The sequence below is a fragment of the Lagenorhynchus albirostris genome, chromosome 16 (assembly GCF_949774975.1).
Source record: "Lagenorhynchus albirostris chromosome 16, mLagAlb1.1, whole genome shotgun sequence".
Taxonomy (NCBI): Eukaryota; Metazoa; Chordata; class Mammalia; order Artiodactyla; family Delphinidae; genus Lagenorhynchus; species Lagenorhynchus albirostris.
Genome location: NC_083110.1, coordinates 54928614 through 54941601, shown reverse-complemented (window position 1 = coordinate 54941601; position 12988 = coordinate 54928614). Strand labels below are relative to the sequence as shown.

General features: G+C 41.8%; 1 protein-coding gene across 2 annotated transcripts in view; it reads left to right on the top strand.

Moving 5' to 3' along the window:
• The window catches only part of HPSE2 (heparanase 2 (inactive)), a 572092-nt gene that overhangs the window by 545204 nt on the left and 13900 nt on the right, over positions 1-12988 (top strand). For both annotated transcript variants that reach the window (XM_060126534.1, XM_060126532.1), the window contains one exon: positions 2238-2384. In XM_060126534.1, the coding sequence (XP_059982517.1) occupies positions 2238-2384 (147 nt within the window). The remainder of the gene's footprint in view (positions 1-2237; positions 2385-12988) is intronic.

The following is a 12988-nucleotide window of genomic DNA, read 5'->3' as shown; positions in this document are numbered from 1 at the left end:
AAGTGGTTCCCAGACCAAACTCATCTGCCAAATATCTTGGAAAGATTTTTTTTTTAATATCGATTCCCAGACCCCAATCACAAATGGATTAAATAAAGGGATGAGACCTGGAAACTGTATTCTGTATTTCTTTTTAGTCCAAGTTATCACAATGACTGGCCCTTGGTCACTCAACTCTTAATTAGCACATTTAGAGGCATAGATGAGTGACCCAGAGGCTGAGGTGTGCTGTTTCTGCAGAGAATGATATTTTCCTGTGGGCACAGTTGACTTAGAGTTGCTCTGAATTTCTCCGTTGAAAGCAGGATGGGGCCATTTTTTAAACCTGTGCTGGTTTAAAAGGATTCCAAAAAGTGAATAGTTATATAATCATGGGGTAGGTAAAGTAGCAAAAGTAGAAATCAAAAAGATCAATAAATTTGACTGCCTAGAAGTTTTGAACTTTTATACATCAGAATACAACGCGAACAAACTGAATCAGTCAAAGAAAACTGGGAAAAATTTTGCAATATACATGCAAACAAAGGATCACTATCTTTAATAAATAAATAGTTTTTATATATCAATAGAAAAATGGGCAAAGGCCATGAACAGTCAGTTTACAAAAGAAGAAGTGGCAAAGAGACAAATGAAAAAAAAATACTGTGCCTCAGTGTGAATTTTTTAAAAATACAAATTAATACAACATTGAAATCCCATTATCACCTCTCAGGTTGAGAAAGATATTTTAAAAGGTTAATATCCAGTGTTCTTAGGGGTATGAGGATATGGGTGCTCTCATACGTAGGTGATCAGAGCAAACTGATACAAGCTTTCTAGATAATATCCATATTATCAAAATGTGTATATTAGTCAGGATAGATGAGGTTATGCTCTGATAACAAAGGACCTCCAAATCTCCATGGCTTTCAACAAGAAAATGTATTTCTCTGTCACATTACTTGTCTGTCATGGCTCAGCTGTATATCTCTCCACATCATCCTCATTCCAGGATGCAGATCAATAGAGCAGCCTCTCTCAAGAACATTGTCAGTCTTCTGGCAGAGGGAAAAGAGACATGGCAAAATATGGGCTGCTTACTAAAGCCTCTGCCCCAGAGGTTTTAACATGTCCACCCACATTGCATTGACCAAAGCCAATCATGTGATCACTCTAGTGTTCAACAGAGCAGGGACAAAATAATCTTCCCACAGAGAGGGGCACCAACTGGGTAGGAATCAGATTTGGTGAGGAATCATACACTGCATTCCCTTTGACCTAGTGTTTCCAACTTCCAGCACTTTATCCATCAGAAATAATCATGAAGTGCAAAAAGTTTATATAAATGAAGTCCTGCATCACATAATTTATAATGGCAAAAAATTACAAACAACATAAGTCCCCAAAGGAGGAGCCTAGTTAAATAAATTTCTATGATTGAAGAACTTAATATTCTTTTATAAGTGAAGAATATATAGGGCTTCCCTGGTGGCGCAGTGGTTGGGAGTCCGCCTGCCAATGCAGGCGACGTGGGTTCGTGCCCTGGTCTGGGAAGATCCCACGTGCCACGGAGCGGCTAGGCCCGTGGGCCATGGCCACTGAGCCTGCGCGTCTGGAGCCTGTGCTCCGCAACAGGAGAGGCCACAACAGTGAGAGGCCCACGTACTGCAAAAAAGAAAAAAAAAAAGAATATATAATAACAATAACATGGCAGCATGTTTAAGATGTTCACGAACTAAAAAAACTGGTGAACAATGTGATCCCAATTATGTAAAAACTGAGAAATATATATATGTATGTGTCAAAGAACTCAGTAAATATTTGTTGAATTAATAAACTAAAAAATACTGGAAGGGTATCTACCAAAATGTTATCATATCTTAAGACACTTGGATTATGGGGGATTTTTCTTTTTCTTCTTTGTGTTTCTCTATATTTTTCCTTTTTTTTTTCCAATCAGCATATTTTACTTCCATATTCAGGAAAAGATATTTTGTTTTCTAAAATTATTGCAATACATTTAAACAAAAACAAAAGGGGTGTGGTGGGAAGTGGGTATCTTCTTTGCAGGACACCACAGTAACAAGGCCTTCCTGTCTTTGAAGGGCTAGGATGGCCAAGAACCATAAAATAATTGCCCTTTCCTGGGGTAGTCCTGTTTCATGCAGCCTGTAAATGATCTAGAAGCATCTAACAGACCACTGTGTTTCCATCTTTCCCTCTGTCTCTCTCTCTCTCTCTCTCTCTCTGGATATCAGCCACAACTATGTTCGAGGGTCCATTACACTTTTTATCATCAACTTGCACCGATCAAGAAAGAAAATTAAACTGGCCGGGACTCTCAGGGACAAGCTTGTGCACCAGTACCTACTGCAGCCCTATGGACAGGAGGGCCTGAAGTCCAAGTAAGTGCCGACCCGGAAGTAGCTTAGGAGCGAGCGCAGCAGGAGCTGGGTGTGCGGGGAGCTGGAGTGCCGCTTTGCTGAGGGCACCAAGGCTGCTGCTAATTCACTCAGGGACTGCTTACTCCCTTTAGGACCCTGGTCAAGCCCCTCCCTGTCTCTAGGCTTAGAGTCCCCAACCATAAAGTCAAACGATGGACAAAATATATCTCAACAAGGACACTCTTGGATTCTGGACCACAGGATTCTTCATTATGCAGGATGATCACATTTTAAGCTATTTAGCATCCTTGGTCCCTACCCACTAAATGCTAATAGCACCCCCAGTCATGTGACAAGCAAAAACAGTTGCAGTTAAGAACCACATCCATTCCAGCTGTAACATTCTGTAATGCTGTAACTCCCTGTTTGTCTCCATCTACAAACCTTGTGGGGCTTAAAGGAAGGAGCACTGGACAAAGGATCAGAAGTTCAGAGATCAGGAGTCAGTGCTAATGAATTAAAGATTTGGATTTAATTAAAAGATTTAATTTGGGGTTAATTTGGATTAATTTTTAATTTAATAAAAAATAAATGTAAATAAAACCCTGGAGAAATTAATAAAATAAAATCACTATAAGAATAAAAAAAGAGTCAGTTCTGCCCCTAACTTTATAGTTTTGGGCACATCACCTCTCTGGAACGCAGTTTCCTTATCTGAACATTAAGAGAGAAATTATATTCTGGGGGCCCTGTAGTCTCTTCAAACTCTGTAAGTGTATGATTCTGTGATACTCTACCTCCCTCAGTCTCTTCTAGAGACTTTGGCAACACAGAAAGCAGCTCTAGGCCACCCCATCCTGGAGGAAGGCCTCCCAGGAAGGGTATGGGATACTGTACAAACTGGGAGCGCTCCCATTCCTTTTTTAATGTTTACCAAGTTTAACAAAGCTATAAACTTGGAGCAGGTGGCTTGTGTTCCCACAGCTGCCCACAACTATTTGTGCTATAATTGTTTGCTGTTTCACAGCAACCCTGGTGGCTTGCATTTGGTTTCCAACTGTATGCAATGGGAACAAAACACAATCTGGGAAGTCACTTATTGAGCCTCTTTAGCCCACGCTAGATCTGTATTCAGTCTTGGTTCACATACTGGCTCTTTTTTCTGGCTATAAGTACATTGCTCCCACTTTTCTTTCCCCTCAATCCTATCTATCCCAGCAGAACTCCCGTGAGCATTTTATCCCCTCTCTCCATTTCCCAGTAGTTCATGACTGGTGTGCTGAGTTCCTGGTCTTCATTCTAGGCAGGAGACTCGGTTCTGGTTCACTAAATAACCTGGGCACATCCTTTAATCCTAACCCCTAGGCCTCAGTTTCCTCATCTGCAAAATTCAAGAGTTGCTATATATTTGGTGAGGTCCCTTCCGGCTCTAAAATTCTCATCCTGGTCTGATCTTCTGAGGCCCGTATGTTTAAGTCTCCCACTGCCATTCAGTAATGACTCACAAAGTCACGTCTGGCAGAGGGACTGACTCCTCAGCAGTGATTGTGACAGTTCAGGGTCCTCTAGAACCCAAGATATTAGGAGCTGAGCCTGCCCAATGTCAGGAAGACCACGTGTACCACGTGGAAGGAACCGACCAAATGCCTTAGTCTAACAGGCTGAGGTGTCAAATCCCAGCTCTACCACTTGCTGGCTGTGTCCTGAGGCAAGTTACATCATCTCTATGAGCCTCAGTTTCTTCAACTGTAAAACTTCTCCTGTGAAGAGAAGTAAATGAAGTCATCTATGTAAAGTTCCTGATACCTAGTAAACGCTCAGTAAATGCCCATTGCCTTCCTCTTCCTCAACTCAGAACTCTAGCCAGTTGGGGACGAAGAGGGGAACAACTGCTCTAAGAATGTTCTTCAAAAGTAGCATCTTCTCAGACTTTTAAGATAATGTGTGGATAAGACATCTGTTAAGATTATGATAAAAAGACATAAGAACTGCATAAATGCAAAACCATGAAACATGAGGAAATAATGGTCCAGGGTGGCACCATTTTATGAGCTTGTTTCTCCATCAGCCAAGGGCACAGGCCTCTAACCCTGTTTACCCAACTCTGTGTCCCTGCCTCCAGGATCACAGCTCTGATGTTTGAACCTGGCCACACCTTGGCCCCTGTCCTGCTTATACGTTCTCTTTAGAGTGACTGAAGTGACTCTCACTGGCTTACCGATATGCTGCATTTCCAATTATGCTCTCGTGCATCTAACCTTGTCACCATCTTGGTGAGGAGCTATGTTCTGGCTTTGTTGACAACGTCAGAGAAGGACAGGGAAAAAGATAATTTCATTCCACAGGGGTCCTGAAGAGGAATTTGGTAACACCCACTGAAATCAAATAGCAATGTTATGCAATTAGAAGAGGGAGCTGGAACCCGAAAGCCTGGATATGAATCCAGGCTACCATTACCTGTGTGACCTCAGCTCCCTTACCTGTCAAGTGGGGTTATTGTGAGAATCAAATTAGAGCATATGGGTGAAATGAAGCCTTCTACAAATGAAAATTTCACACATCCATGCATGCACATACGTATAGAAGTATAAATACAGACACACACATATGATTTTACATATATTGTATTAAAGAGAGTTTTGGATTAGAAGTCAACAGAACTGGATTCCAGCCCTATTCCTGCCAGTACTTCACTGTGGAACTCTGGGCACTTCACTCACTTCTCCAAGCCTGTTCCTCTTCCTGTGAACTCCTACTAATTTAACACCTCTCTCGTTCTAGAGAGAACGTGCTGAGCCATCTCTGACTGTAAGCTGCCGGACAGGGACTGCCGTGCACACGTTCAGGTGGTACATCCCACTGTCCTGCTCAGTAACTGCTCAGAAGAGCAGGAGCCCTCTGTGGTTCTGGGATGGGGGTCTCACAGGAAGAGTGTGGTTTTGGTGCAGCAGACTCTGCAGGAAAGGATGAAAGGAAATGCTAGGAAGTGATTTCAGCCTTTGGTGTCTCCTTCTCTCTCTTATAAACCTCTGTGGCCAGATTCTGTGTTCTGTGCCTGCTAATTCCTTGCTGTAGCCTGAAGCCATGTCAGTTCAGAAGAGGATGGAAAGCTCTGGGAACCTGTAACTGCTTCTGTCTTTAGGGACCAGGAAGAGGCTATAAAGAAGATCAGCATGCCATTCAAGCCACCAGTTGGGCCTTTTGGCCTGGGGTTTTAAGATTAGGGAGATACCGGCAAACTTTTTTGATGGGTAGAGAACATGGGGTAATTCTCCTTCTCTTAGAATTGCCATCAGGGTTGGAAATAGTTCAGAGCTCTGAAAGGGTAGCTGCATGTGAACTTGGGGCTCAGGGATGTTAGGTATTGTACAGGAAGCACCTTTGAGGCCACTCATCAGGCATAGTCCAGACATCCAGGTCCACAGTGAAGGTCCCTGTTTCTGATATCAGTGAGTGAACCAGTTGTAAGACCCGCCACTCAAGTCTCAACTCTTTATGTAAGAGATGGTTCTCACTCTGGGAACCAGACAAAAGGTGGGTGCCCTATACCCTATGGGACAGAAGAAGGGAAACTTTTAGAAAACTGCAGTGTGTACCAGAGAAGGGTATTCTGTGTCTGGAATATATATTCTTCAAAGATGGCTGAAGAAAATAGGGAGATTTAATTTAGGCAAGAAAAATAAGGTAAGTTGTGAGGACTTTCTTCAGATACTCAAAGGGCTGCTAAGTGAAAGAAAACAGATTTGGCCCAGGATCCTCTAAAATGACAGAAAACCAGGGACTACAATTTAAAAGAGAAAGATTTCACCACAAAACGAGCTCATTTTCCAAAGGCATGCCTGGCTTAACTGAGGACAGGACAGGCTTTCTCAGGAGGTAGACTATTAATCAAGGAATGAGTGGCCGTGGCCACCTCAGAGGTGCTCTAAGATTCCTTACTCAGTGGGAGGTTGAGGTGAAAGATTACTGCTTCCCATCAAACTCTAAAATTCTATTAGTCTCTTCCATTTCCCTCCCCCCACACCCACTTCACTTTTGGAGCCTATTGTCTCTATGGTCACCAGAAAAGTAGCTTCTTCAAGCCACCAAAAAGACACACAAAGAAACTGGTGCTACAAGAGAAAGTGGTAGTTATACCACGCTAGTTCTCTTCCAAAAAACCTCCAGCTGTAGGTCCCTCCCCTGTCATTTTCACTGCTTCCTCACCTTTCTGGGGGAAACACTTACCATTCACACCTAAGACAGCAATATTTCCCCTTCTAGGTAAGGCTAAGAGCACCTTTGGGGCAGCTCTACCATCTGCGAGAGAATCTGCCCAATGCCTCATGTGATCACAAATCAGTGAACATTGTCCTTCAGGGAATCATCTCTACCCAAGACATAAATATCTCCAGTGTCTTTCAGCAAACAGAAAAGCAACATAAAGTTGGGTCAAGCAAGGCAATTTACATCAAAGAACAGGAAGACTCACTTTGTAGGGGAAAGTCAAACCAGGAGCAGGTGTCTCACCAGATCCCAGCGTTCTGCCCTATGTGTCATATTCAATTCCATTTGGAGAGAAAATGATCCAAAAATTGGAAAAGAAGGAAACAACTTTCATCACACTGGTTCTTCTATTCTGATGCACTGATGCTAAGAACCCTGGGGTGGAATAATGCTTTGAGGTGGTCTGGTTTACTCCCCTGCCCTCAGACAGTCTGTAGCTAGGACATCTGGACCAGAAGATGCTCTATATCTAAAGACCTCTAGGGAAGGAGTGCCCACAGTTTCAATCCTGTCTGAACATTTAATTTTATAGGAACACTGGGGCAGACCGTGCCTGTGGCTGGGACTTTATATATAATAAACAGCACCATGAAGCATTTTAGAGTTGAAGAAACTGAATTTTAGGGCACTAAGTGACTCATTCAAGAGTCACACAACTTGGGCTTCCCTGGTGGCGCAGTGGTTGAGAGTCTGCCTGCCGATGCAGGGGACACGGGTTCGTGCTCCGGTCCGGGAAGATCCCACATGCCGCGGAGCAGCTAGGCCCATGAGCCATGGCCACTGAGCCTGCTCCGCAACGGGAGAGGCCACAACAGTGAGAGGCCCACATACCGCAAAAAAAAAAAAAAAAAAAAAAAGTCACACAACTATTAAGTGACAGATCTAGAAATTACCTATCATCCAGTTCTCCTGACCCCGAGTCCACTGCACTTTCTTCAACACTGTGCTACCCTAAGAGTCCAGTAGTGTAAAATTATAATGATATTGAAAAATATACATTATATATAGCCGAGCTCTGTCATGATACTGTCTGAGTTCATTTCATCTTAGGCTTAAGAATACAATGTATTATGTATTCATGATACATTATGAATATATTTGAAAAGTATTAGGTGACCCACCAGTTTTCTCTCCTTTAGGCTAACTCATCCCTTTTCCATTAACTTTTCTTCACAAGTCCTAATTTCAGATCCTCTGTAAAAGTTCTTCTTTGAGCTGCTTCTAAGATTCCATTTCCCAATCACAGAATTTTAGGGAAAACCATTTTTTTTCTCAGCAAAACCAGGGAATTCCCTTCTGTTTCTTCTGTGCTCTCCTCAAACAAAATGATTATTAAATACCAGGAGTGCCTGTAAGTTGATTTAACTTGAGGTCTCTAAAAATCAATCTCAGCATTTTATATTCTGACCCCATGCACACAGACACTGCCAGATCCCCTGAACCTCATGGAGCCCCACCCTCAGAGGGAAAGATGCTGTCAGGGGAGGACTCCCAGGGAAACTGGAAAGTATGTATCTTTATCCATTCATCAACTTTGATTGAGATCCTGCTTTGTGCCAGACGTAACTCTTCCTCTTCATCGCTCTAACTTTCAGTGGCAATTAATCTGGCTAAATTCTTAATGAATTGTGGTCCCATAATTAATAAGAACTCGGGAAACACGAGTAGACAAATTAGGAAAAAAGTCTGAACATAAAGTTTAATGTGATGTTTCGGATCAGAATGTCTCTTGATTGCCAGGCCACGTCATCACCTGACCTTCAAGAGCTATTTAATAGGGATGTTTGGAGGGGAAAGGGATTCTGAGGTCTCTGCCCTCAAAAAGTTCATCTCTATTATTAGAAGCAAAAAAACAAACAGGAAGCAGACTGTGGGTGGTGCCATGAGAGAGGTGCAGAATATTTCTGCTTTGGGGCTAATAGGTTTCATATTAAACGTTTAAATTTCATATCTGTATGAGCCTTTCCTTCAGCTGCCATATTTTAGCTGAAAGAATTTCAAGCCTCCTATGAACCAAGAATCTTATTGCCTGTTCTGTGAAGAAATGAACATCTTTTTCTTCTTTTTTCTACGTACTGCTTATTTTTTCCATCTCTCTGGGATATAACTTTTGCTTTGATTTCAGCCTCATTAAATCCTATATCAAAGGAAAACATTGGCATCTAACTGCATGCCTTTAGAGAGGTGTCATTTGATGTTAGCCAAACAGAGAGGTTCTGAAAATACTGAAGTAACTCCCAGGTGCTAAGACTTTAAAAATATCTTCATGTCCCTGTTGGAACAGACCACATTATGATACTTCATCTCCAGATTCAGAGCTTGGCTAGTATGAAAAGTTCTGAGGGCTGAACTGGCCACCACCTAACCCACCACAGATATCGGGAAGCATCACATTTATTTTGGGACATGGACAGATCTGGTAAAAGGAGCTTTAGGAAAAACCTTAACCTTAAGAATTCTATACCAAGAATTCTCACTCAGAAACAAAACCTGAAGACCTGTCTTCTGGGACTGAAGGGGCCATTACTCCATATATCTCAGCAGATTCAAGACATCTAAGTGTTCAAGTTCTATACTGCTTATATTAGTTGGTACTTGGAGTTTTTGAACTCTGGTCGACCAGATGTACTCCCTGCAGGTTTCCATTATCCTCACTTGTCTGAAATCATTTAAATTAGTTTCTTCTTAAAATAAACCACTCTATAAAAGTTCTGAAATTATTAAAAGATGACTTTATAGAGGAAAATTTTGGAAGTACTCTTAGAGATCAAGAAGTTTCTTCTATAACATCCCTGACAAAAAGCCCGTCAGCTTCTGTTTGATAAGACTCTTCATCTCATGAGTTGGCCCACCTTAGGACTAGACAGGTCTTATTGCAGGAAAGATCCTCCTTACTTGTGGCCAAAGGATGTTTTCTTCCCATTTCTATCCTTGCTTTAGAAAAATTAAGCAGAGTAAATCTCTACCATCCTTGTAACAATTTTCCAATATGTGTTCCCTTAGAGTTCTAGCCTCCAATCTAAACACTCTCAGCTTCTTCAGCCATTCCTCAAATAGCAGGTTCCCTGATCACTCACTGTCTGTTCACCTTGGAATCCATTGAGTTATATAAACTTATCTCATATGATTAACTGTTCAATTTTCTTACCTCAGACAAGCTTAGTTGTGGAGGTCTGAGAAGGAGTAGGGAATGTGAACATTTTGTTATTACAATTTATCTCACCAACACAGAACAGTAATATTTTAAAATCTTTTCCAACTTCATAATGAATAACAGTATTATTATGTTAAGTTGTATTCTTTAAGTATTAGTGAGGTTGAAATTTTTGCATCTATTAGCATTTTATTGCTTTTGTGAATTTTCTACATCCCCTTTGTTTATTTTTCTATTGGGCTGTTATCCACTTTATTAATGATTTGTAAGTTTTTTCTAATATAAGGCAGTTTCCCCTTTGCTACCTATCATATGTGTTGAAATATTTTCCTCAGCATTTTATTTGCTATTTTTCCAACTATTTCATTTTTAGGGTGTTATCTTGACATACAGAAGTGTTCCCTTTTTATACAGTTAAATCTACCTTTTGCTTTGTGGTTCCTTCTTTCCATTTATATGGTTATCTACTTATATTCCTGAAATCAGATAAATATATATCTTTATTTTCTTCTAGTTTCTTTTTTGTTTCATTTGTTATATTCATTACTTTAATGCGTTTGGAATTTGCTTTGATGTTCTGTAAGAGCTAAGGAACATCAATAGTGCTTTTTAAGCTGAGAGTGTGTGAGGAAACCTGTTAACCTCTGCAGGGCTTCAGGTGCCAGTTTTAAAATGTCAGAAAAAAAGATGGTGGAGACCTCTTTTTCCTGGAGGTAAAGGCCCTGCTGTTGCACATGTAACCACATCACCTGCAGGCCTTTTGAAAGGCCACTCAGAGCCCCTCAGAGGGACAGAGGAGCCGCAGAGGCTGGAAGCGAGGAGAGGCAAGAGAGATGCCTGGGATTGGGGAGATTTACGAAATGGTTGAAGGTGGACAGGAAGGTGGTACTTCTAACCAGCAAAGTTCAAGTTAGTGTTCCAGTTCAGAAAGTCTGAAATAGATGCTGTGAAAGTATAAATATAAATATATATGACTATATGTATTTATAAGAATTCTTATACTTAAGGCTCAGAGTCAGTCTGTAGAAAAAATAAGGAGAAGTAAAAGCGTAGAGAAATAAGCCTTCCAATTTTTACTCAATGTACGCTTACTCAGCAAGACCTAGAAGAGTTTGGATTCTTTTCACCCTTGTGCTCCTTTGAGGGTTTTTCGTGGCTCCTAAAGAGAGAGTAGCTATAAGCAATGCACACAGCATTATCTAAGTAACTAATTATATAATATCTGGAAAATATAGTGAGGGTACTGAACGATATATTTAACCCCCTTAGTGCCTTCTGCCTGAAGAGAGCTTGAACTGCTCTTTGTGGGGAGCTCTCTGTGACACAGCCCAAGACCTGAGAGGAATCTAAATGAGTTTAGCGACCTTGCTTCTCAAGAAAAGCACGCTTTTCCTTCTCAGTGCTAAAGAAATACAGAGTTTTTTATCTGTGAAGATGCTCCATTGGATTTGGTTCTGAATTCCTGCTGTGAAATGCCACGCACACACCTCCCTGGTGCATATTGAGGAGCTCGTCCATCGCACCAGAGCCCTCACTACAGGGAAAACATTAGATGCAGCAGTTCTGCAGAAGTGCTCACTCTACACTATTCAACAAAAAATTTGCCTTTGAAAAGTTCACATGTTTTCTTTCGTTTAAAAAACGTGGCCTCTTACATGGTACTCCAAAAGAGTAAGAAAAGACCTGTTTATTCAAAAGAAATTTAGAACGTAATGGTTAGAAAACTATTTGATCCCCGACCCCTGCCCCAGCTACCAACATACTCCCACTCTTTCGTCATCAGCTCGTGCTGATCAACCATGGCTGCACTTTGAATTACCTGGGGGCCTTTAAAAGCCCCAGTGCCCAAGCCGCACCCCAGGCCAATTAAATCAGTCTCTGGACTGGGACCCAGAAACCAGTATTTTTTAAAGCTCCCCAGGTGATTCAAATATGTGGCCAAAGTTGAGAACTATTGTCCCTCTAGAAAATGCTGGAACAAGATTCCAGCTGATTTGCATCTCTGATTTCACCCAGATTGTATTCTTCATTCAGGCACTAAGCCATTTTGCCAAAGGTGCGAACATGCCAGGAGCCCCTGGGAGTTCTCTATGACTAAGTGGAAAGATGTGTACGGTTCCCAAAGGTTTTACTGTTTGTTTTGTTTTAACTCCCAGATTAGTAATGTACAGATCTCTGTGCAGATTAGAGGATTATAAAATGCTTTTATATTTTACAGTGACTTGACATCTTAAACCAAGATGTTTAGGAATTCAGCATTTTCACTGTTACTTTCTGAGAGATTTCATTTGCTCTCAGCTCTAGAATACATTTTCTTCCAGATCACTCCCAGCAGCTGGAATCTCTCTGCATAGCTGTCCATCAATACTGTGGTGTCCCCACCCCAGCTCCACTCACTTGGGGACCCTCGTTGCAAGCAGAGATTTCCGTTCTGTTCCAGGTGACCCAGATGAAATCCTGGTAAATGAGCACTTTAGAGTAAAGCTAGCACGTTTCTGGGCAGTTGATTCTAAACTGAGGGGCAGGGAAGCAGAATACATAGGCAGTTCTGGTGGGCAGAGAAGAAATTATCCTGTCTTCTCCTTTCTCCACATCCTCCAGAGGCTGTGGTTTAGGTGATGGACAAAAATAAGCCTCAGGGAACTGAAAAGTCCTAATCCACCTCATCCCTATAGCAGGTCCAGGGCCTTGAGTCAGTATTTCTTTGGCTGCCAAGCATCGGGAACCCACAACAGGATGTGGTTCATTCAGACAAGGGGTTGGAGCTCCAAGCTGTGGACCAGCTGCCAAACACCAGCAGTCGCTTGACAGCCTATCCTCCTCCCCACTCACCTTCTCTAGAACAACTCAGAGTCACCACACTCTTTGTACTCTGACATCTGTGGACCCTGGAGCAGAAACTGTGCCACCGGGACATCTTATTTTTCCCTTTTGAGGGTACACCAGTGCACCTGATGCTATAGGAACACTGTCAAAATCTGATCAAACTAAGCTATTTACCCCTTTGGTTTAACATATTTGAATAGGTTTCCAGGAAGCCTTGACCTTACAGTAATGGAACTCATTTTGGGCATGACTAATGGACTCTATTTCATACCCTCACATATGGAAAACCTGTCTGTGCACACACACGCCTGCCCTTTTACCTGACTCTCTTGATCTCACCTGCAGACTGCCTGTAATAAAGAGAATGCTTCTGATCCTC